The 24,603-nt window shown below is 49.3% G+C and overlaps 2 protein-coding genes across 5 annotated transcripts in view; one reads left to right on the forward strand and one right to left on the reverse strand.

Moving 5' to 3' along the window:
• Positions 1-418: 418 nt before the first annotated feature.
• Positions 419-24,225, reverse strand: VPS26B (VPS26, retromer complex component B). The gene is made up of 6 exons (XM_003910984.4): positions 23,484-24,225; positions 13,918-14,074; positions 8,720-8,884; positions 4,920-5,095; positions 3,129-3,271; positions 419-2,764 (listed from the first exon to the last, which is right to left on the reverse strand). The coding sequence occupies exons 1-6, from the start codon at positions 23,704-23,706 to the stop codon at positions 2,618-2,620; spliced, it is 1,011 nt and encodes a 336-aa protein (XP_003911033.1). The 5' UTR covers positions 23,707-24,225; the 3' UTR covers positions 419-2,617.
• The window catches only part of NCAPD3 (non-SMC condensin II complex subunit D3), a 71,706-nt gene continuing 70,735 nt past the window's right edge, over positions 23,633-24,603 (forward strand). For all 4 annotated transcript variants that reach the window (XM_031652796.1, XM_017949139.3, XM_021926769.2 and 1 more), the window contains exon 1: positions 23,633-23,732. The gene's annotated coding sequence lies outside the window, so the exon portion shown is untranslated. The remainder of the gene's footprint in view (positions 23,733-24,603) is intronic.

The raw sequence follows: 24,603 nt of genomic DNA on the forward strand, positions 1-24,603 counted from the left end.
GCTCCTCTGGCCGCTCCAAGATGCAAGGCTGCCTCCGCCATCTTTCTTCACGATCACTAGTAGTTCTGTAGCAAATTGCAGGATGTAGGGCTGAGACCCTCAGTCTGGTAACACCCACTGGAATGAACTTTTCTTTCTACACCAGCCTTGCTCACCTGCCCCTTACATCATCTGGCTCCCACAGAGGTTTAAACCATCCCATGAGCAGTTCTAGGTAAATTGCCAGATAGGGATAAGAAATGAATTCATTTCTCAGCCATATGCTTGTCTCAAACAGGTGGCTAATGAAGTATTCATCATTTTCCACCAGGAGCTATACAGGGAGAGCACAGGCACTATGCAGGGAAATCAGGGCGGGGATTTGTCTTTCCCCGAGTGTCAGAGATGGGACCGTGTAAGACGGAAGAGACCACAGAGCTTGGTGGACCATGGGCACAATGCCTCCAAAGCCACAGGGGCTTCCTTTAATCAGAAAGACCATTAAAACAAATGTTCTTTTAAAATACAGCCATTGAAAAGATGACACATTAAGAAACATGTAAACACTGCAGCTGCTTAATTACAAGTTGCACTGCTTGATTTAGTACCTATGCACTCCCAGGTTTGGGGACCTTAAGAGAGGGGGACAGGAGCCTCCCGTCACTTTCACAGTTGGATAGAGAAGGCAAGACTGTGGGTAGAGTAAGAGAAAACAGAAGACCTGGCTTGTGCACAGCGCCTGAGAGAATCAAAGCAAATTCTACCTTCTAGTTCTCCCAGAAGAAAGGTTTAAGATGTTAGGAAGGTTGGAAAATGAACATGTGTTGTCAGTTGGGAGGCAAAGGAATTGACAAACGCTTCTAGTTAGAATATCAGCTAGGAAAAGGAGGCATACAGAGCCTGACCTCATGCTCTGAAAAGGCAAGGAACCCAGAACCTGCCTCCCTCACCCACTTAAGACCCAACCTTGATCATCAAGGGCAGCGCACGGGTGGTCCTGTTCCCACGAGGATTGTGCGTCGCACCTGAACACAGGACCCAGCATGGGGGAAACAACCTTGCCTTCCTTGGTTCTGCTGCCCCCAGTCACCCTCCCAGGCTACCCCAAATGCCTCTCACTCCAGTCTCAGCTCTGATCCATGAGCCCTGTCAAAGGCCTGAGACTGCACTGATCTCAGGAAAACAGGAGTCTTCCTTTCCCACACTAACTGAAAGGTGACACAGGAACCAACTCCTAAACTTTCCAAATTACTGAGAACTCCGACTACCAAATACTGCACCTGTTGGCCAGCGGGACCTGCTTGGTCTTTCTATAAAGGGAAGGGAGGCCAATAGGAGAGTAATGCCTGTCATTTCCAGGGGAGGCAGAAAAAGGACACTAAACAACTTTGCTACCATAGGCCCCGGCGCAGAGCCAGAGGGAGAAGTGCCTTCCTCTCTAGCATAACTAGAATACTCACAAGAGTTTTTTATATGTGTTTTTTAAACACACAATACCAATGGTCCTAAACTTGGGTCAGTCAACTGGTGAAGATGACATATTTGGCAAGCAGAATGATCTGGAAGTGTGGCAGCAGTCTTCTGCCGAGGCCCTGGTCTCCCCTGTGCAACCTACAGGGAGAGGGGTAAAGGGGCTTGGGCATTAGCAAGAACAGCCTTGCCAACGGTTTGAAACTAAACCTCAATTTCCAGAAATGAAATGGAGGGTGAGGAGGGACGAGGGTTCCCTCTCAGCAAGGCGGAGGGATCAAGGCCCCTTCCGGGGACTGCTTCTTAAGGGAAACAGGCCCTCTTGTTAAGGGCTTGTTGGGGCACATGGAGTAATACCTAGAACAGCCCAGACCTTGGGGTTACCGAGTGGAGTGACGTGAAGGCACGCAGTTGCCATGCACTGATCTTTCTTGGTGGCTGGGTTCAGCCTCCTGGGTTCAACACTGCCGCCATCCATGCACGACACTGACCCCAGGGCTTCTCTGTTCCCAAGGCCATTCCACAGGCTTCTGTTCCAGGACACTACTGACAATCCAGAGAGGATGGAGAAGGGAGGTGCCTGGGTCCCAGCAGTGAGTGGCCGGAAGGAGGTGGCCTGTGGGAACTTCAGATCACCACATCCAAGATTCCCAAAGAGGTAGCTTCCCAATCATGAGTCTTCCCCCTGCCATTTAGTGGGGGCTGGCCCAACTCCTGCCACTACCTCAGGGACAGTAGAGGGGAGTACAAGAGGTGACCACCCAGGGCCCTGTTGGCAGCTCAGAATCCCAGGGACATGCTCAGATCCTGTATCAGGAAGCTCGGAGAGCCAGGAGCCAAGGACGCGTGCTCTGTGCTCTCTGCTCTCCCTCCTCTAAGACGCAAGGCAGCCCCGCGAGGAAGGGGCTCGTGTTCCCCAGAGGGGCTGGCTTCCAGGATGCTACCTCTCCTATCCCACATCGGCCACAGAATCCCAAGGAGAGACTGCTTCCCACCCCAAGCCCCTTGGATTCTCCAGAAAAAAGAATTTAAGTCAAAAACATGATTTGTTTTCAGGTTGCAAGTAACGGGTCAACTGAGCCTCACAAGGTCCGCCCCCGCCCCCAGCCGCTGGTATTGGTAGACGGGGGTGCTGGGTGGATGCCCAGCATCTTCTTGGCCCTGGGGGCTACTGCCTGCCGTTGTTGTCAGACAGCTGGCTGGGGGTCCGCACATCACCCAGGGAGGTGGTGCCCTCGAAGCGCTGTGAGGCGATGGCCGCCTGGTGGGACATGCTCTTCCGTACGATGTCACCCTTCCGCCACAACACCACTTCCTGCAGAATTGAAAGGGGGCAGTGCGACACCTTAGAGGAAGGCATGGGGACAGGTTCCCAGAGGCTCCCAGCTTTGTCCTGGGGAATCATGGGTAAGGACCTCCTCTGCTTCTCTCTCACCAAAGGCAGCAGCTGCCAGCACCTCCCTGTCCCTGGTGTGGGCCAAAAGGGCAGGTGGTTGCAGGAGCAGGCCCGAGGAAGCAGACTCTAATGCCAAGTGGGGATCCTCATCCTTGTTGTGCAATTGTGGGCGACCTGATGTTCCCACCTCTTGGCAAAAATGGAGCCTGACCTTCCATAGGAAAGACAGCCTCCTGTTCTGTCCCAAGGGCATCGGGGCCTGGAGGAGGAGCCTGGCCCTCACCTGCTGCTTGAAGTAGCGCCGCTCCTCCTCGTCTATCAGCACCAGGTTGAGGTAATAGCGCACAGAGAACTTCTTGTTGATGTCCCGCATGGTGGGCGTGAGCTCATACCCTGCCAGGAAGAGCCGGATCGGGATGGACTCTCCTGCAGGAGGAAGGCAGGAGTCAGCACAGTGGGCAAGGCGACGCACTCTCCCTTATGCCAGGTCACTCTGACCCCTGCAGAGACGCCACTGGAGTGCAGCACGGAGCACTCTGCCTTCTGGGAAGGTGCACTCGCGCTGCTGCCCAGCAGGGGGCTGAAACAAAAACGTGACTTTCCAATTTCACTCCAGATCATGTTGCAGCTTCTTATGTCTCCTCCAAAACAGAGCAGCTGAGTGGGAACGGCACAGGGGTATTATCAGTATAAGCATTTTCTGATTACATGCAGTATGTTTAGTTTTTGGGTTTTCAAAAGGCAGCTGTCAAAGTCCAGTTAAGTCACCATTTCACCCAGCACTTCTGATGCCATCTTTCTCCATCCTCAGTGTATACCCCCCAAAATACATCCCCCCTCGTGTGTGGACTGGCAGGGTGGCAGGGTGGTCTGGAAAGCAGAACGTCCTCACTATGGCCTCAGTTCTGCATGAACTGCTTTTCTGATTTGTGAGTTAAGTCTGCTGCTTCCTCTGGACCTTCGTTTTCTCATGTGAAGAATTAGAGAATCGGACGGCATGATACTATAGATCCCTTCCAGCTCTAACATCAGGCCTTTTCTAGTATCAGTGCAACAAAATTAGGGCAGTAATTCTACCAAGAAAGGCCAAACCTATAATGTGGTCTAAAGCTAAATATAGGCCATCTTATAATTATCTGCTGTTTTACATGGATTCTCAGTGACCCATTTCATTTGTACAGGAAAAATGACAGCTGGCTCTATTTGCACAGCCAGTGACAAAATGGGACATCAGAGAGTGTCAGGAGAGCTTGGTCCCAGCCCTCCAAGGGCCTGGCATGGTAACACCCGAGTGTCCCCAGAGCTGCAGGCAGCTAAATCTGTGGCACTCCTCCTCCCACATAGAACAGCCTGTGGGAGTAAATGGAATAAGCCAAATAAAACCCTGGAAGCACCACGCACTTCGAAATGAAGACAGTCTTCACCATTCCTGAAGAATGGCTAAAGAGCCAATGAAGAATGTAAATGATTGCTTCTTCCAGATAATCATGGTCCCCAAATGACAAAGGGCTTCCAGCTCCACTATCCCAGATGTAACGTTAGCTCCCTGGGACTGGGAGAGGACGCTTCCAGCAAGTTCCAGGGCTATCTGGGCACCTGGTGGTGTTGGCTGAAGTATCTAGTAATGCTCTTTCTACCTGACAAGTGAATTCAGAGAATAAATCGGAGCTAGAACCGAGTCACAGACGGCTGCTGTGCAGGCATCCCTTGCTCCGGAGCAGCAGAGAATGCCAGAATGTCAACAGGAAGAAGTAGAAACCTGTTCAAACCACATCTGCTCAACCTGGACTTTCCAAAGCGACGCTTGAGGTTTAATCTTAAGTACAAGCCCAATATATTATCCAAGTCTAAGTGGAACTTTTCAGGGTGAAGATGGGATAGTAGCCTGAAGTTCTACATACTCAGCCTTCCTTTTCTTCCTTATTGGCACCCACGGTGTAAACTGGGAGATTAGTAAGTTACAGGTTAAGAGGACATCTTACTTTGACAGTGTAATCCCCTAAGCCCCTTCAGAATTCTGTGCAGGACATGGGAGAAAAGCTGTGGTGGCCGAGGCCTGGGCTTGGAGTCTCACCTCGCACTGGTGCCCCGTCCATGATCTCGTACTTGGCTATCGTGTCGTTCTCGTGGTACACGTTGGGGCCTGTACCCGTCGTTTCTCGCTTGATGATGTCTATCTCCATGTGCTTGATTTTGATTCTCACCAGCAGGAAGTATATCTTCCCTACAATGACATCTTTCAAGTGGTATCTGGGGAACAGAAAGTACAGGAAGATGTTGGTACTGTGGCCGGACCTTTCCATTTCAGCAGAGCGCACACGCCACGGCCAAGCGTGCTGGTTAAAGGTCCAGTTCCAGGACACGCTCACCCATCGCTGCCCGCGCGGCTGTGGCTGAATGGGTTCCCAGCGTGGTCTTCACTTGGATTAAAGTAGCTTCTGTCCCTTCCACATCCCACGCAAAGGACGTCTCTCCGGCATGGTACCCATTCATGTTTGTTCATCTGCTCTATCTCCCCAGCACGCAGCTGCTTTAGTACCTTTTACATTTGTGTTTTTGAAAGATATCCTAATTTATGAGAGTCTAGTCCCGCAAGTGCAGGGACCAGTCTCTCCGTTCCTCTGATCTCCACACAATGTCTTTTGGGAACTGGGCCTGGATGGCTCAAAGCACACAGTTCTGTCTGCTCTAGGCCAACAGGCCAGGCAGCAGCAGTACAGCAAGAAGAGCAAATCACTCTCCGCCTCAGCGCCTGCTTTCTGGGCTCTGCCGGCCCAGCCTTGTGAGCTGTTACGAACTGAACCACATTGGGTAGCACTTCCTGACCCTCAAGCTTTTCTCTTTGGGTCAGTCAATAGTCTACATGTGCACAGCCTGTATCAGGCATGAGAGAGAGAGAGTAAAATCTCAAAACCTGATGCTCAGCTCACAGGATAAGAATGCTGGCACAGACATCAGAATTCAGCCTCCTTATATTACAGGTGAAGAAAAGGAAGTTGGAAGAAAAGAGATCATTTCTCTTGGATAACCAGGATGTGAGTAGGGGGTAGAGAAAGGTGGTAAACCCAGGATCCTAGTCCCCAGGCTGGAGTGTTCCCCACTGTTTCACACCACCCTTCTGTGTTCCCCACTGTTTCACACCACCCTTCTGTGCACAGTCTACAGGAAGATTGCAGACACCTGAGCAAACAGTCTCAGCAAGTTTGCAAAAGCAGCAGGAGAACACTTGTGCCATCTTACAGGGGATGCTTACAGACCATGGATTCGAGATGTTTTCAAACTCCTACAAATCACACATTCCTTTATTCTAAATGTTATATGAAAGCAAAAGCTGCTCCAGGTATGAGCAGGGAGAGTTAAAAAAACAACAAAAATGCTGCTTGTGGATGGAAGAAAAGTGGAAGGCCAGAGGGTCTAAGACCCCGGCTCTAGGCCGGGCGCGGTGGCTCAAGCCTGTAATCCCAGCACTTTGGGAGGCCGAGGCGGGCGGATCACGAGGTCAGGAGATCGAGACCATCCTGGCTAACATGGTGAAACCCCGTCTCTACTAAAAATACAAAAAACTAGCCGGGCGTGGTGGCGGGCGCCTGTAGTCCCAGCTACTCGGAGGCTGAGGCAGGAGAATGGCCTGAACCTGGGAGGCGGAGCTTGCAGTGAGCCGAGATCGCGCCACTGCACTCCAGCCTGGGTGACACAGCGCGAGACTCCATCTCAAAAAAAAAAAAAAAAAAAAAAAGACCCCGGCTCCTCTGCCACCTCACACTTTCTGTGTGTTTGAAACCCACTGACCTGGTCCAAGCTCCTCCATCCTTTTACAGATGAGAAGCCGAGGTAGAAAATGTTAGTACCTGCTAACCTCAGCCCAACTTCTTAGTGGCAGAACAGGACCTGGTTCTGAGTCCGGGTTTCTCTGACATAGAAATCAGGCACTGCACACAGAGCAGCCCGCGGTGCGAGGAGAGGTGTGGTCTGGAAGCGTCCCGTCCCTGCCTCTCTAGAGCACCTTTTCCACACAGCTTTGGTCTGGCCTGCACTGCTGACCAGTGGCTGCTTTGAGCTCCTACAGGTGGCACAGCTGCTGGCCTCTGCCTTCACCACGTGGCCAGGGCAGGAGTGGGTAGGCACTTTGGATGGCTCCTTTCTGGGCAGAACCACAGAGCCCTGAGGCTGTGAGGAGAAAGGGGAAGAGCCTGTTCCCATGCCAGGCCTAGATCAGCCTCCCTCCCACCTTGCCCCACTCTCTGTTCACTGGTGGGCTTAGGCCAGGCAGAGCCAATTCTGGGTCACACTGGTCATTTTCCTGGGGCCCTCTAGGTGCCAGGCCTGCCAGGGGAGAAAAAAACACCATTCCTTCAACCCTGTTCCAAGAACCACATGTGTTCCTAGTTTTAAAAAGTTCTGTTCCTGACCCTTCAAAGGTGAGCCATCTGGTGCAGCTCCCACTGCTTCCAGCCTCCGGATGACAGTGGATCCAGGGGATGCCACAATGAAAATCCTACTTAGAAACTTTGTGGCTTTTGTTTTGTTTGAGATGGAGTCTCGTTACGTCACCCAGGCTGGAGTGCAGTGGTGCCATCTCAGCTCACTGTGAGCTCTGCCTCCCGGGTTCATGCCATTCTCCTGCCTCAGCCTCCCGAGTAGCTGGGACTACAGGCACCCGCCACGCCTGGCTAATTTTTTTTGTATTTTTTTAGTAGAGACGGGGTTTCACCATGTTAGCCAGGATGGTCTCAATCTCCTGACCTCGTGATCCGCCCGCCTCGGCCTCCCAAAGTGCTGGGATTGTAGGCGTGAGCCACTACGTCTGGCGACTTTGTGGCTTTTTTTTTTTATAGCTCTCTGTGAATAGAATACCCTTTTTACTTTTGGATATTTGAGTTCCAAACATTTTCAGGCATATCCTATTCAAAAGAAAGATGCTTTTGAAATATGCTGTCAGAAAGTTTTGTGATTTATTTACAACCAATTATTTTGATGTTTTAACAGTAAACACAGTTTACAAGATACACATCTTCCCAACTTGCCAGTTAAAATAAAGTTATTTTAAGACCTTTATAAAAAATACATCAGGGCTGGGCATGGTGGCTCATGCCTGTAGTCCCAGCACTTTGGGAAGCCAAGGCAGGCAGATCACTTAAGTTCAGTAGTTCAAGACCAGCCTGGGAAACATTACAAAACCTTAGATCTACACACACACACACACACACACACACACACACACACACACGGACACAAATTAGCTGGGTGTGGTGGTGCATGTCTGTGCTCCTAGCTACTTGTAGGGGTGGAGGTGGGAGAAATGCTTGAGTCCAGGAGGTCAAGGCTGCAGTAAGCCATGACTGTGCCACTGCACCCCAGGCTGGGTGACAAAGCAAGACCCCATCTTGAAAAAAAAAATCCAATATTCTTTGCTACAATTCATTTCAGTTCAGGGAGGAAGCAGCAAATCATGGCCAAACTTTGGTTTCCTCGCTTTGATTTCTGAAGACATAGATGGAGGGAACACATGATAATGGAATGGTATTCTGAGATTGTTCTTATCAGTAGCAGGAAACAGCTGAAGCTAGAATTCCAAAACAAATAACCTCAAGTTAGTTTAGCTTGACTTTGAGAGGCATCACAGGATGTTTGACTTAAATGCACCACCTTAGTTGAATATAGTTTAGTTTAGGTAAATGAAGTGTTTACGTCGTGGTCGGTCCAGCTGCAGCTAGCCTGCCACATACACTCACTGGATTGCTCCCACAGTCTTCCCCCACCACATGCCACCACGAAGGAGTCGAGTCATGGAGTGCCATCAGTTTGCATTTGGATCAAGTCCCGTCTTAACCTCCTTAAATAATCATTTCACAACCTTGGCACTGAGACACTTACTTGGATTTATTGTACTCAAATTCAATGTGCAGACAGTCCTCGATCCCAACCTCCATCTTGATGGAAGAGTTCAGCTCCGGGTATGTGCTGAGTGTGTGAACTACAATGTCCATCTCTTTGACAACATCATTGAGGCGGCGGCTGATGGTAGCTCGAAGGAAATAGCTGTAGGAGACGGAACCGTCATGAATAAACACTCCCATTCTCTAGATGCTACCTAGATATAGGTACCAAATTGGCCCACTTGAGAGAAGCCTGTACAAAGGTTCTTAACCCTTGAGGGCCTTGTATCCCTTTAAGAAGTTACGGACCCTCTTCCAGGGAAAGCTACACATATGTACCTATACAGAGAACTTTTCAACCACAATTCTAGGGAGTTCAAAGACCCTTCCCCCAAATCCCTTTATGGAGCCCATGTCCCCAGGTCAAGAATCTTGCTGTAAGGGAAAGTGATTTCTCTGCCTTGTACCCCAATCACTTGCTATTCTTGGGCCTTTCATGGCCCTTACCACTACTGACCATGTATTTGTGTACAGCTTTTATTTCATCATCTAACTCCTGGTTTTTGGGGCAAAGGAGGCTGTCTCGTATTTTTATCTTTGCATGTTTGTTCACTGAACAACATTCAATCAATAAACCTTTTTAAAGTGTCCCAATAAACCTTTTTTAAATTAAAAGAGGGGACTAGGAAAGAGAGAAATTAAGTCAGCTATTCATTCTGCAAACATTTATTGAGCTAAGCACTGGGCTAAGCACAGGATAAGATACAGTCTGATGGGAAGCTCACAGTTCACAGAGGGCAGATGGGCAAACAGAGAAATGGGAACACATGGAAAGGGCTCATTGAGATGCTGTGATCCAGTGCTGTGTGGAGGGAGAAAAGGGCAATCCAGAAGAGCAAACCTTATATGCAACAGAGGCAGAGAGGACCTGGTCTGTTGAATAACAAGTCTCTGGCTGAACCTAGGATCCTGGGGGAGGACGTTGCTGTGGAGGGGATGAGAGAGAAGACAGAGACGCAGTCCTGAAGGGTTTAACAAGCTGCCCTCTGTGGCCCGCCAGTGCAGCACTCTCATTTCCAGCACCTGTGCTAACACTCAATGAGGAGGAGCTCTTTAATTGTATTACCTTCTCCATAAAACATTATTTTAATATAATCTAATGTAACAAATTGTATTTTATTTTAAATAAAACTTAGATAATCCCCACCATCTGTCAAGCATTACCAGATAAAGTTATAAAGATATCCTAACCAGACCAACTACACATTTCGGCTACTATCTGCTGTGTGGCACTGGCTGCATCTTGGGGATCCTTTCGGTTCACCTCAGTCACCTCTATCACACTGCCTAAGACATCTGTTCCTAGCCCTCTTCTAACTGCTCAGGCTCCCGAGACTCCCCATCCCGCTGTCTGGGAAGACACTGACCTTTACTCCACTAAGAATTTGAAGGCCTTCCCAGTCAAGGCTTACAATGTGCTCCTTTTTCTGCTTTGTTCCTCACTTAGGGCCTAAACATGTCTCTGCATCTTCACCCATCCTCTCTCCAACAGCACCTCTCCCTCTCAAGACCTCTCCTCCCTACTCCGTCACAGGAACTCTCCATGTGGATGCACAATGAAATCAGGAAAGGAGAGCTTTAAGAATCCTGCTGCCTGGGCACACCTGATACGTGATTGCCCTGGAAAGGGACGCAGGCATTCGCATTTTGAAAAGCTTCCCACATGATTTTCTAATGTGGAAGCCTTGGTCCAGCATCTGGATCCTTCTACATATTCTGATTTCCCCAAGATCATCAATCTCCCTCTAGCTAAAGGTTTTGTCCTCTGAGCTGATTGAAAAAATTGGTTTCCAAAGTCACCAATCCCAAGAACCCTCTCCAGGCCTTACCCTCTTGACCTACCATACTTTCCCTTTCTTTCTTCAGAGACAACTGTCACAAGGCAGGTTCTGCACCAACGGCTGAGGCTTCTCCACGAACCACTCCTCCCAACCCCTTGCTTCTGTCTCCACCACCCAACAGAAACCGCTCGCCTCAAGTCAGTAACCCACGGCCTCCCAGGTGCCAAATCCAGCAGCGTCCCGTGAAATACGTCTTCCTTGAAACACTCTTCCCGTGGTTCCGCAGGGGCGCTGCCCTGATTCACCCCCTCTCCTCCTCCTGCCATCCCCCAGTGTGTCCTGGTTCTCCTCTCCCTGTGCTCCCTTTCTTCAAAAACACATCAGTTATGACCTCTGAGCAGATCAGTCTTGACCGCACATTTCTAAGTGTCCCCTCTGTCCTTAGTGCCAGGTTTGCACTTCCAATTGTCTGGTAAACTTTTATGCTTTCTCTATTTTGCCAGTACGTCAGCCTGCCCTCAGAGCTGGATGAATCACCCTATCTCCACATCATTTCTTCCTCCTGAGAGCCCTCCGTCTCCATCTGCATGCCTCCACTCACTGGTAATCTCTTGGTAATAACTAAGACAGGATAGTTATCTTAACCAAAAACTTACTCAGTTCCTACTTCTAGCCTGACACATCTGATCTCTGAGAACTGGTGGTTGGGAAGAATGAAAGATGACTTGTGGTTGCTTCTTTGGGATGGAATAGAGGCTATTTACAGTCTCTTTAGGGCCCAGACCTCTTGTGAGAACAGCCACTTTCTCTCTGTTCCCATTACAGCCACCAAAATCATACTCTGAGGACCTCACAATAGCCTTCTGATAGTTTTGTCTCTATACTTTTCCCATCTACCAAATGCTACATATGGATTCTAATCTTCCAAAATAACCTTTTCCCTGCCTAAAGACAAAAAAGAAGTCCACAATAATCTTTTCATGTTTTCCCTCTGCCTGTGTAATAGGAAAAAGCTTTTAATCTGGAAGTTACATCTTTAAACCGTCCTCAACTAATTTTCCCATCTTTATCTCCTCTCTTTTACAATATGAATCCTAAACTCTTCACATGATTTGGACATTAACACTTCTATTTTATTGTGGCAAAATACACATAACATAAAATTTACCACTTTAACCATTTTTAATTATACAGTTCAGTGGCATTAATGATATTCATATTGTTGTGCAAACATCACCATCGGTCTCCAGAACTTTTCCACCTTCCAACACTGAAACTCTACTCATTAAACACCAGCCCCCATTTCCTCCTCCCCTCAGCCCTGGGTCTCTACCTTTCTACTTTCTGTCTCTATGAATTTGACTGCTCTGGGTACCTCATATATACAGAATCAGACAGTATTTGTCCTTTTGTGACTGGCTTGTTTCCCATAGCATAATGTCCTTCTGGTTCACCCACGCTGTAGCAAAGGACAGAATGTCCTTCCTTTTGAAGGCTATGTAATAGTCCACTGTATGGACAAAACACATTTCCTTTATCCATTCACCCACTGATGGACATTTGGGTTGTTTCCACCTTTTGGTTATTGTGAATAATGCTGCTGTGAATGTGGGTGTACAAACATCCGTTCAAGATCCTGTTTTCCATTTTTTGGATCCAGAAGTGGATCCAAAATGGAATCGCTAGATCATGTGGTAATTCTGTTTAATTTTTCAAGGCACCACTATACTGTTTTCAACACCTTTCTTTCTGCCGTACAAACACTTAAGACAAATCGACTGCAAAAGAAAAAAAAAATTAAATAATAAATCCCTCGGTCAAACTTAAATGATGAGTAGATAATCCTCGCTGTTGCTGCATTCTCTGGGTGCAATTATGAAACACTGTCTTTACTGGGTGTAACGTCAGTTTTACACCCCTCTGCAAAGATTTGTTTTCTTCTTTTAAAAAAATTTAAAAAAATTTTTGTCTGGTAGAGATGGGGTCTCAATATGTTGCCCAGGCTGGTGTTGAATTCCTGGCCGAAGTGCCAGGATTACAGGCGTGAGCCACCACCTCCGCAAAGATTTAAAACGAGCCTTCCCTCTTCTGATGCAAGAAGGGAGGACAGAGAAAGAAAAGAAGTTAAAGGTCTTCCTGTGGTGTGTACCATCCTAAACTCAGGTCCTCGGGTGAGGAGACAAGCTGATCTTATGAGATGGTATCGAGACCTGGAATCAGGTGTTCAGAGCGACACGGGAGACTGCTTTATCCCAGTAGATCACATAACCTCAAGGTTACACCTAACAGTCTACATCTGCTGTGGATTCTTTTCACCCAAGAGACCTCGGCATCAGTCTCTATTCTCAGAGTTTCCAACACTGTAACAGTGAAAACAATCCATGTACCTATGTGTCAACATTTTAAGAATTTTATTTTCAAGCCTGTAATCCCAGCACTTTGGGAGGCCGAGACGGGCGGATCACGAGGTCAGGAGATCGAGACCATTCTGGCTAACACAGTGAAACCCCGTCTCTACTAAAAATACAAAAACTTAGCCGGGCGAGGTGGCGGGCGCCTGTAGTCCCAGCTACTCGGGAGGCTGAGGCAGGAGAATGGCGTAAACCCGGGAGGCGGAGCTTGCAGTGAGCTGAGATCCGGCCACTGCACTCCAGCCTGGGTGACAGAGCAAGACTCCGTCTCAAAAAAAAAAAAAAAAAAAAAAAAGAATTTTATTTTCTTATCACCCCCAAAAGAAGAGGACATCTAGAATTAGAATCCAAATCTATTGCCCACTTTTGAAGTGAGAAAGCTGAGTTACAGAGCTGAAGATGACACTGCAGCTGTGTGGCAGAGCTGGACAGCAGGTCAGGATCTCCCGACACCCAGCCAGCAGGAGTGTGCTGGGGGTGGCTGACTGCTGAACTTTCAGAAATTTTATGAGCTGGCTGTTAAACACAGCAATTATTTAAATTTAAATTATGTAAACTCACAATTAAACGAGTCCTATTAAACACAAAGGTAAGACATGCTAAAATCTCATCACTTCCTATTTTCCGGCCCTTTACAACACTCTCTGCTCTTGAGGGCATGAGTCTCCGGACGATGATAACAGCACATCTCTCCCACTTCTACCTTTAGGAACGTTAGGTAGCTTCAGGTTGGCCGCGGTGGGGCTACTTACACTACAGGAACTGACACATGCTACAGACTAGGGGCACTTTCCTCCCAGAAGGCCTACGGTTAATGGTTTACCAGCACGCTCCAGCTCACAACACTCTTCCTTCTCAGGACCCCTGGGAAGGAACAGCCTCAGGTCCTCGTCCACAGGGGGTAGGTTCTAGGGCACGGTGGGGAACCAGCAGACATAACTTACCGTAGCTTCACATTCTGCCCCGTGTAGGACTCATACGGCTTCTCCACGTGGGTAAATTCAAAGTCGAAGGCCTGCGACTGGGTGATCTCTCCAGGCCGGGCCAGGTCCTTCACCAGGGACACAAATTCATGGTGGTTCCCGCGATCGTAGTAGAGTTCTGGTGAGACAGAGCAATGCCCTTCTGTATCAGACCCTGAGCTACGCCGGGCTAAGTGAGGGGGCCCTGGGTTGGAGGCACCGCTTTTCGGAAGGACCTCCCTGCAGAACAGACCCCTTCTAGCTTTGTTTCCTTGACCTCTGCTCTTTCACTCCCTCCTTCTTCTCCAAAGGCTCTTCTGTCTTACATAGTGAAGTCCCGTGGCAGAAAAGGAACCCAAAATAATCCTGCTCCAAGACACTTGGACACCATCTTTAATAAGGGACAAGTCACGGAAGCCAATATAAGAAATGCCACACTTCTTTAAACAGCATTTAACACTTCCAACTTCTGAAAGGACATAGCTATTTAATCATATCATCCTTATAATAAAAATCTTCTGAGACAGCTAAGACAGGTCTTATCACCCCAATTTAAAAATGATGGAAACCCAGGTACAGCATGGTTAACTGACTGGCCTGGAGTTGCAGAGCTGGCTGCAGAGCTGAGACTAGAGCAGGTCTCCTTCTAGACTGCATCTATTTCTATCAGCTGGTATAATGCAGGTCATGATACAACCTACTTCACAAGGCTCTGTGTGAAGTAGCAGGGGTGATATAGGTAAAAGACTTAGAACAGTACCTAGTACACAGCAAACACCCAGAAACATCATTACTAGCTGCTGTTATTACTCCAAAAGGAAGGCATGTGGCCAATGGAACATGGACACTTTCATGTTATTCCCTCCACTGAAATCAGGGAGTGTCAAACTTCAGTGTGCATCAGAGTCACTGCGAGGTCTGGTCAGCACACAGATCGCTGGGCCCCACCCTAGTGTTTCTGATTCAGGGGTCTGAGGTGGGGCCTGAGAACTGACATTTCTAATAAGCTCCCCAGGACTGCTGCTACCACACTTGGAGAAGCATTGCTCTAAATTTATCCTCTTCGGGAAACAGTTCTGGTATTTGTCGCTGATAAGTTCATGCCACCCATTTGTCCTATATTATTTTAGGTTTGCTTATATTCTATTTAAGTTTTGCTATATACATAGTCTCCTCCACTCCCACTTTGGACTGCAGGCCCTTTAAAGATAAGGCCCACATCCCCAGCTCCCTGGTGGGCCTGCAGAAGTGAACCTGGCCCTGCAGAAGTGAGCTTTGTTTTGTTTGTTTTTTGAGACAGAGTCTCGCTCTGTCACCCAGGCTGGAGTGCAGTAGCGTGATCTCGACTCACTGCAACCTCTGCCTCCTGGGTTCAAGCAATTCTCCTGCCTCAGCCTCCCAAATAGCTGAGACTGACGGGCTGACACGCCACCAGGTCCAGCTAATTTTTCTGTATTTTTAGTAAGACGGGGTTTCACTGTGTTAGCCAGGATGGTCTTGTTCTCCTGACCTCGTGATCTGCCCGCCTAGGCCTCCCAAAGTGCTGGGATTACAGGCATGAGCCACCGTGCCCAGCCGAGGTAAGCTCTTAATATTGACTGTGGCTACGCATGGCCACATTACAGTTCAAGCCACCACGCCTCAAGGATTCTGTATTCAAGTCCCGCGCTAGACCGCAACTTGCAGCAGGGCAGATGAATCGGGAACACAGAGCAGGCAGAGCACACTCATTGCCTCTGTTGTTTGCTGCTTGGGGAGGACGAGGCAAGTCCACAGATTGGAGTCTGTGGGATCCCACACTAGTGATGACATTTCTGTATGAATTCACAATGTATTGTGCGCCTGTGGCTTGTGGCTGACTTCCCGTGTAACTACAATCAGCCACAGTCTTTTATTACAAACAATGACCTTCCCTTCCAAACACTCAATGGTTTCAATAGTAGGCAGCATTCTGGTTAGTGAGTGATAATCCACAAAGCATCAGAGTGGGAGGTGGCAGTTCCAAACTATGGGGGGAAAGTGAGCAATCCAGTAATTGTGCCCCCCAATAAAAGTCAGAAGCGCACAACAGGTGGAAGCGGAGCTGCGGCCAGCCCCAGGGACGGGGACTCCTCTGCTTACTCTGGTTGCATGAGTCCTGGTTGACGGTGTTGGCTTCCACGTGGAAACCGAAACCTTGACTTGGGAACCTGGTATCTCAGTTTCTAAGTACTAGACTCTGGCCTTAGTTTCAGGGGACAGAAGCAGGCAGAGCAAGGTCCCAATGTCCAGAATCAATGGTCCAGAGTCAAGAGGAAGAGGAGAAGAAAAGGATGGAAAAATACACAAATGTGATCACACAGCTCAAAGGCAACATCAGAAATAAACAAAACAGAGCAGGCATAGAGAGCACTCAGGCTGCCAGCATTGTGGAGCCCAGCAACAGTGCAGAAGGTTCCTCCGGCCCCAGCAGGGGACCTGGAGCAGAAGTCATTCCTTGCATAGCATCATGTTCTCCCTAGTGCCTTTCCTCCGGGACACACATTCATATCAGCTTTGACATCAAATGTCATGGAACAGTGGTCAGTGTGCAGTCAGAGCAGGGCTGGCCCAGCCTTTTAAATCTGTCCTTTATAAGCCATCTGCAATACGTCTGCAAACACTGTGGGGCAAAGGGGCAGACACAGCGGTGCTTCCTATTTGCCAGAAAGTTTGGTTTCCTCTTGCAAAAATTAAATCAAATATCCAAGGCTGTTCTCACAAGAGGTCTGGGCCCTAAAGAGACTGTAAATAGCCTCTATTCCATCCCAAAGAAGCAACCACAAGTCATCTTTCATTCTTCCCAACCACCAGTTCTCAGAGATCAGATGTGTCAGGCTAGAAGTAGGAACTGAGTAAGTTTTTGGTTAAGATAACTATCCTGTCTTTGGTTTCCTTCTCAGTCCAACAGGAGGAAATAACTTTTGTACTCAGGATGTTTTCATGGTGAAACTTGCCACCAACAGTTGAGAAGTGAATTTGCCATTCTGGAAGGAAACAGAGCCAGCTTTGCATCACAGGTAACTCATGACAGCTGCCCTGAGCTTTGCTGCTTGGCTGAGGCCATGTTTAGTCTAGGCCTTGTGCAGTTTTAGAAGAAACCTAAGTCAGCAAAGTGTAAAAAGACCTCCAAAGACCAGGCGTAGTGGCTCATGCCTGTAATCCCAGCACTTTGGGAGGCCAAGGCAGGTGGATAATGAGGTCAGGATTGAGACCAGCCTGGCCAAGATGGTGAAACCCTGTCACTACTAAAAATACACAAATTAGCCAGACGCGGTGGTGGGCGTCCGTAATCCCAGCTACTCAGGAGGTTGAGGCAGGAGAATCGCTTGAATCCGGGAGGCGGAGGTTGCGGTCAGCTGAGAATGCGCCACTGCACTCTAGCCTGGGCGACAGAGCAAGACTCCATCTCAACAACAAAACAAAACCCTCCAAAGAGCCTCCTCTCCATCGGACCCTCCCAGCCACTGTCTGCTGGCTGGTCACTGTCGGGATCCGTGCTTGCCACACCCTACTCCTGTCTGCCAACCCTGGGAAACCTGCAAGCACTGGCACCTCTGGGCGGCCCACACCTTGCCAGCCACAGCTCTGCTCCAGTCCCACCAGCAGCTTGTTAGGGAGGCCAGAATCAACCCATCTCATCTTAATGTGCCTTTTACTTAGTGTTTCAAGGGCCAATGAATTAAAACACAGAAAAGCCCCTGGAGTTTTTAAAAGTACAGGCTTGGACCTTAAAAAAAAATCCAGATGATGTCTGCTGGCTTTGGAGTACAGGGATGTTCCTGTCTGCCCTCCTCCGCGTGTCCGGCCTTCTAATTACGTTTGGTTTATTTAACCCCATTAGTCTCCAAGGCGGCCCAGGTCTGCTTTCTAACCTCACCGGTGCTCCCCAAAGGATTCCAGCTCAACAGTGGTCTCTTCTTCTCACAATTACAGCTTTTCCTTGCAGTGATCCTCATAGACTACTGCATCTTTCTAAAACCGTGGGCCATTAGGGTGACTAGGTCTTAGACCTTTCTATCCCATGGGCCTGACCCGAGAGATGCTCTCACCACATTTGCTGGCACTGTGAGAACACAGACCAAGCCACTGGAGAAGTGTCCTAGGCACAGCAAGGATCCCAGTGTGGCTCCACAACTTGCAGAGGATTACAGAAAAACGTCCACCACATAAGGGAATAAATAAGGTCTTACAGTCTCAGGGGGCAATGCTCAAACTGCCATAGCTGAGCAGTGATGCAGGACCAAATGGACCAGATGTCTGACAACCACGTTCTCACATGCAAGGGGAAATCAGTTTCAACTTGGCACAGGAGAGTGTGCGGAAAGAAAGATGTAAAGGCAGGTAAACTGACATCAGCTTTAATGCTTCCTTATCCCAGTTCCCCCAGTGCGGATGCAGCCCCAGTGGGGACACGCCAGCTGGTGAGTCACCGAGTTCTGAGTGGCCCTGATGGACAGCTACATGTTGCTCATCAGTGCCTCCTCCGTAACAAAGGCAGGAAGCTCAGCCGCTCAACCACCAGAGCAAACCTGAATTCTGTCTTTCTTTCATTAAAATAACTCTTGCTTATCTGGGAAGAGATGAGGGAAAAAAAACAAAAAACAAAGAATAGTTTTTGTAAATTCTTAGATCTGACCAATATATCCATTTGACAAATATTTACTAGGCAGCTTCTACGTGCTAGCCACTGCACTAACGATGGGCTGAAGGCAGTCCCTGGATCTCAGGTGCTCAGAAATTAGTAAGAAAGACAGACAAGTTGAAAAAAAAGTCGCAACCTTGTCATACCCTGCTTGAAAAGAGGTATTAATGAGGCCTCTGGAAGAACAGTGGAGGAAGCACTTAAGTCGGCCTGGGGAAGTCGGAGAAGACGTTCTGATGGATGTGATGTTAGCTTTGAAGGAGTAAGAGCTTGTGTGGAAGGTTAGTTATATCTTGCAGAAACATGTTACTACACAAAGGGAAAATACCAAGATTCTAGAAGAAAAGGATAGTTTCTGAAACCTACAAGTGGTGAGAGTGAAGGGCTAGGGGGAGACAACACTGGAAAGAGAGGCAGGGCCAGAGCAGGAGGGATTTGGATATACTTTCCCCCATTAACCAATAGGGAGGCGAGAAGAATTTTAAGGAAGGACTGACAATGATAGAACTGCCTTTAAGAAACTTCATCCTCGGGCCGGGCGCGGTGGCTCAAGCCTGTAATCCCAGCACTTTGGGAGGCCGAGACGGGCGGATCACGAGGTCAGGAGATCGAGACCATCCTGGCTAACACAGTGAAACCCCGTCTCTACTAAAAATACAAAAACTTAGCCGGGCGAGGTGGCGGGCGCCTGTAGTCCCAGCTACTCGGGAGGCTGAGGCAGGAGAATGGCGTGAACCCGGGAGGCGGAGCTTGCAGTGAGCTGAGATCCGGCCACTGCACTCCAGCCTGGGTGACAGAGCGAGACTCCGTCTCAAAAAAAAAAAAAAAAAAAAAAAAAAAAAAGAAACTTCATCCTCACAGAAAATGACCTGAAAGGGGAGGAAGACAAAGGCAGGAAGACCAGTTAGGAAGCTGCTACATACAGAAAACAAAAGGCAGTGGCATTGAGAAGAGACCGCTGGTTTGAGATATACTGCAGAGCTAGCAGAGAAGGCCAAAACTTAGCAGCCAACTGCATGTGTGGGAGGAGAAGCCAAGACTTCAAAATGACTTCTAGATTTCTGAGGCTAAATGATCCCAGGTGACATAGGCCGAAATGGGAGAAAAGGAGAAGCAGTAGGGCTGTGGCTGGGGCAGAGGCAGAGAGAGGGGTCTGCGTTTGCGTGTGTTTCTGAGGCACCTGTGGGGTATCCCAGGGGACATGTCTAGCAGACAGCTGGAAAGACGTGTGAAACTCGGAAGAGAGGTCGGGTCAGGACAAAGAAACAGTCTGGGAGTCATCAGAATATAATTCATGGGGCTCAGCACAGTGACTCATGTATGTAATCCCAGCACTCTGGGAGGCCAAGGCAGGAGGATCGCTTGAGTTCCAGATCAGCCTGGGCAATAAAGAAAGACGCTGTCTCTACATAAAATTTAAAAACTTAGCTGGGTGTGGTGGCATGCACCTGTACTCTCGGCTACTTGGGAGGCAGAGATGGGAGGATTGCTTGAGCCCAGGAGGTTGAGGCTGCGGTGAGCCGTGATCATGGCACTGTACTCTAGCCTGGGTGATGGAGTGAGACCGTGTCTCAAAAATGGTTTTAAATAAAAAATAAAGAAAATAAGTCATCGGTACAGATGAGACTGCCACAGCAAGTGACAGGATAAAAGTGACACCTCTGCCTGCCTGCCTCCAAATCAACAAGGAAGAGGGACAGAGCTCAGTGCTATCAACTTGATTACTGCCATATGCCACCCCCGCCAGCCAGACCTCAGAACAGACTGAAGTTCCACCCATTTCACACGTAATCAAAGAATGCAATGAAGGAGAAAACCACACAACCGCAACTTCAGCAAACTCACTCACTAGCCTTGCTCTGGTGCCCCAAGTTCAGTTCACAATGACTGACATAGGTGTATGACACAAATACTTCACAACATGCTTCTTTCGGGGAACCAGAAAGATAAAAGAGGAATATAAGAGTCTAAGAAAAGTCACTCTGTGCTTCCAAATAGCCTGGTACATCTTTACTCCCTGTCAATGTGTGCATTTAGGAACACAAACTCCCTTTTACATCAAATAGAACTACAAAGGTTATTCTAATGCCTTGTTCTTGATCAAGAAATACATTCCAAAGCCAAACAAGAAGAAACATATTGTCCATCATTCTGTGTTATTCTATTTCCACGCCCTTATGTAACCATGGATAATTGTGCGTGAACAATATACTTCAGCACAAAGCTGGGATTGGTTCCATCTACAACACCAACTGAGACTGGCCCATGTGGTCAAGGTAAGAGATTTAAGGCAAAGGGTTGAAACATGCACTCCCTATCAGTAGACAGGGCGATCTTATTCAGGTAAAACAGGTATAGGAGGAAGAGCAGCAAGCCAGTGAGTGATAACTCAATTTGTGAAATGGAAACATTTTACTACATCGACTACCACAATTTTATAAAGGAACCCTCTACAAGGGTCATGCATGATCCCCTGGCATGCCCAACATTCTCACCAAGTGATTTTATTTTCCTTGCTTGATAGCTGAGAAAGCTGAGGCCCAGAGAGTGGCTAAATTCCCCCAAAGTCTCATGGTCACTTCAACCCAGGGTGCCCAAGGGCCCAGGAAGAGTTACCAGTGGAAGCAACAAAAGGTTCTGAGAAAATTCAGCAGGGATGATGGATGTCTCGGGAGTAAGGAGTTAGACAAGAAATCAGGTGGGGCAGGCACAGCAAGCAGCTTCTTCAACTCCCTTTCATTTAGACCAGAGGAAGGCCTTGACACCATTCGTAGAACAGCTCATTTCACACTGTCTGGGGCAGAAGACATTCTGGATTATCTTTCACATACTGGCAAGGTACCACCACCTGGGAGTGATGGTGTAGACACAGATTAAACATGTTTGTCAACACTATTATTATGGAGCCAAAGAATCAATGCAATAACTTTAAAACTGCTACTAAAAAATACCCTTTCTCAGTAGGCAAGGATTTCTCGACTAGTTACTATGCTTAGCATAATATGCTTCGGACTCATCCTGTTTATCCCAGGGTTCTTTATTAGAGATGATTTTACCCTCCAGGGGATATAAAGCAATATCTCAAGACATTTCTGTGGTCACGAGTGGGGGATGCTACGGTTGTCTCCTCAGTAGAGGCTAGGAATGCTGCTAAACATCGAGGACAACGTGCCAAACGACGCCAGACATCACAGTGCTGCTGCTGAGGAACCTTGCCATCTACCCCACCACTGGACCCTGAAGCAGGAAAGCAGAAGGCATGGAACTCACTCTTCAGCCCCTTTTCTGGTACACTAACAGGCCTTTCATATTCTGGCTTTAAAATGACGACAAAGAGCTTCCTATAGGATCAGTCAGTCTTCAACCCGATTTCATGTTCTTCAACACCAGAGGCAAAATGCTTGAGGCTGAGCAGTGAACGCAAGAGCCAGGCCACAAGGCCTCCTTTTCCTAGGGTTTCCCCTACCTGTGTCTCAGTGTTTCCTGACTCTGAAAAGGAGAGGGCAAATTGTTTGCTAAACTCTCAGGATATGAGAGAGAGTTTAACAAAGATTCCCCAAGGAAGTCTCTGAAAACAGTTATGCATGCAGTGTGTGGTATAGGTATGTATTCTCTACCAGAGCTCTGTAGCTCACAGAGTATTTACTGTGATTCTACTCTAACCTAATGACAAAAACACTTATTTTAAAAGTACCCACGCATTTTAATAATACACAAGTCTAAATAAGGCTTAGAATTGGAGATAACCCAGTCTTGACTGGGAGCTCCCCAAATCCCTTTACTATTACTGCCTTTTACTGTCTAGTTCTTATTTGTTTATTTGTTTATTTTTTTGAGACAGGGTCTTGCTGGTTGTCACCCAGGCTGGAGTGCTGTGGTGTCATTACAGCTCACTGCTGCCTGCAACTCCTGGGTTCAAGCAATCCTCACATCTTAGCCTCCTGAGAAGCTAGGACTACAGGTATGCCACCAAGCCCAGCTAACTAGGAAAATTTTTTGGGGGGTAGAGACAGGTCTTGCTATATTGCCCAGGCTGGTCTCCAACTCCTGGCCTCAAGCAATCCTCCCACTTCAGCCTTCCAAAATGCTGGGATTGCAGGCATCAGCCACTGTGTCTGGCGCTGTCTAGTTCTAATGACTAATAATCATGTTTAAAGCATTGAGAAACTCTGATCACTTAATTGTGGTTTTTGGAAACACCATTTCTTTGTCTTTAAAGAGAAAATGTGGTAACTGAAAACTCGCATTCTAATAAAGAAGTCTAAGAAACGCAGCCTAGGTAGTCAGATTTAGACTGAAGATTACGGGTCTTCTTTCTGGAAACATGTACAAGCATAGGTAGTTCAGGGTTGAGGTGAGGTAAGAGAGAACTGGTTAGCTCTCACACACCACATCTGAAGAGAAAAACGGGTTGGTGGGGGCGCCGGGAAGTGCGGCTCGGTGGACCAGCCTCACTTTGCGTCTGGCAGTTGCAGATGACCGGGTGATGGGAGAGCCAGTATTGGCAGAGTGGTCTCCCCCTAACAAACCCACCTGCAGGCTATGGCCAGAGCACCTCACTCAGATCCTGGGGACAAGAAGCAAAGCCAAGTGCACGCTGGAAACAATGGGGAGAACCCATAGGCAAGGCACCCATCCCACGAGGCACAGCAGGGTGCTTCCTCCCGCCCTCGCCGTCCCCATCTCCCTGGCAGCGCGCTGTCACTTTTGGCAGGACAGTAACGCAGGGGGAGTCGCCCACGGGCGGGACTTGTAGCTGAACCCCAGGCCTCAGACTGCAGTTGACAAGCGACTGTGACAGGCCTCGCTGGAGCTGGGCCCTGAATCACCCTGCTCCCCGGCCGGCTGTCGGCGCTGGGGGACGGGGTCCCCGGGGTCGACTCACCGATCTGCCCGATGAACTCGATTTTGATGCCCTGGTGCTCCAGCCGCTTGTTGGGGTTCTTGAGGGCAAGGCTCACCTTCCCGGAGACAGTCTCCCCGTCGTAGAAGAGGAAATATTTCTCCTTCTTCCCGTCCTCCGTCTTGTGCTCGGCCCGCTTCCTACTCTCCGCATCGTTCAGAAGGATTTCCACCTCCACGCTCTGCCCGAAGCCGAAGAAGCTCATTGCACCGCCGGGCCGGGCGGGTCTCGGTAAGGACCGCTCCCTCGCACCGGGGCGCGGGCTGCCCTAGGTAAGGAAGGCCAGAGGGCCCTATGCGCGAGCGCGCTCGGCCGCCGCGGCGCTGCCTGGCTCTGCCGCTGCCGCCGGGCAGTGGGCGCCGACCGACAGCCGGCTCCACGGGGGAGGGGCACGGCCGGGGGAGGCAGGCGGCTGCGGGCTGCGGCGCCCGAGCAGCAATGCACCGAGGAGCAGTGCCCTGCGCCGAGCCAGTCCCAGCCAGTCCAGCAGCCGGTGGCAGTGGGCGGGCGAGGGTCGGCCGTGCAATGCTGCGGGGGGGCAGCCGCACAGGGCCGGGTGTGCTTGGCCTGCGCGGGCCGGGTGGGGTCCAGCGCCGAGCAGCGCTGAGAGCTGCCCAGCCTCCGGCGGTGCAACCCACCGAGGCGCTTCGGCGGCTCCGGGCGGGGGAGGGGGCGGGCGAGCTCCAGCCCGGATGCGCTGGAGCAGCGGCGCGCATGCGCACCCCCTATCTCCGCTCCTGGGCCTCCCGGCGGACAGCTCGCTGCGCATGCGCAGGGAGAGCGCGGCCGGCGCTCCCGCCGTCGGCATGGCAGCTGCTACTTCGCTGGGACAGGCTCTGGGCCCACGCATGCCCGCAGTCCACAGAACTGCAGTCGTCTTCTCGGAGTGCTTTCGGCTACTTTCCCTTATTGCTTTAGCTCGATACACGTTGGGCTGCCTTTCACATTCGGATATTACGCGGTTCCAGTGCTGTCTGACGGGAAAGGCAGCCCTTTGACACGCACGCGAAATGTCGCCTGACGAGGGCAAAGGTGACAGTTACCACCGGAAGTACCCTGTCTCGGATACCCTTTAGATTCCCCCACTGAAGAAAAACGAAGC

Source organism: Papio anubis, chromosome 12, assembly GCF_008728515.1.
Source record: "Papio anubis isolate 15944 chromosome 12, Panubis1.0, whole genome shotgun sequence".
In the NCBI taxonomy this organism is placed as follows: domain Eukaryota; kingdom Metazoa; phylum Chordata; class Mammalia; order Primates; family Cercopithecidae; genus Papio; species Papio anubis.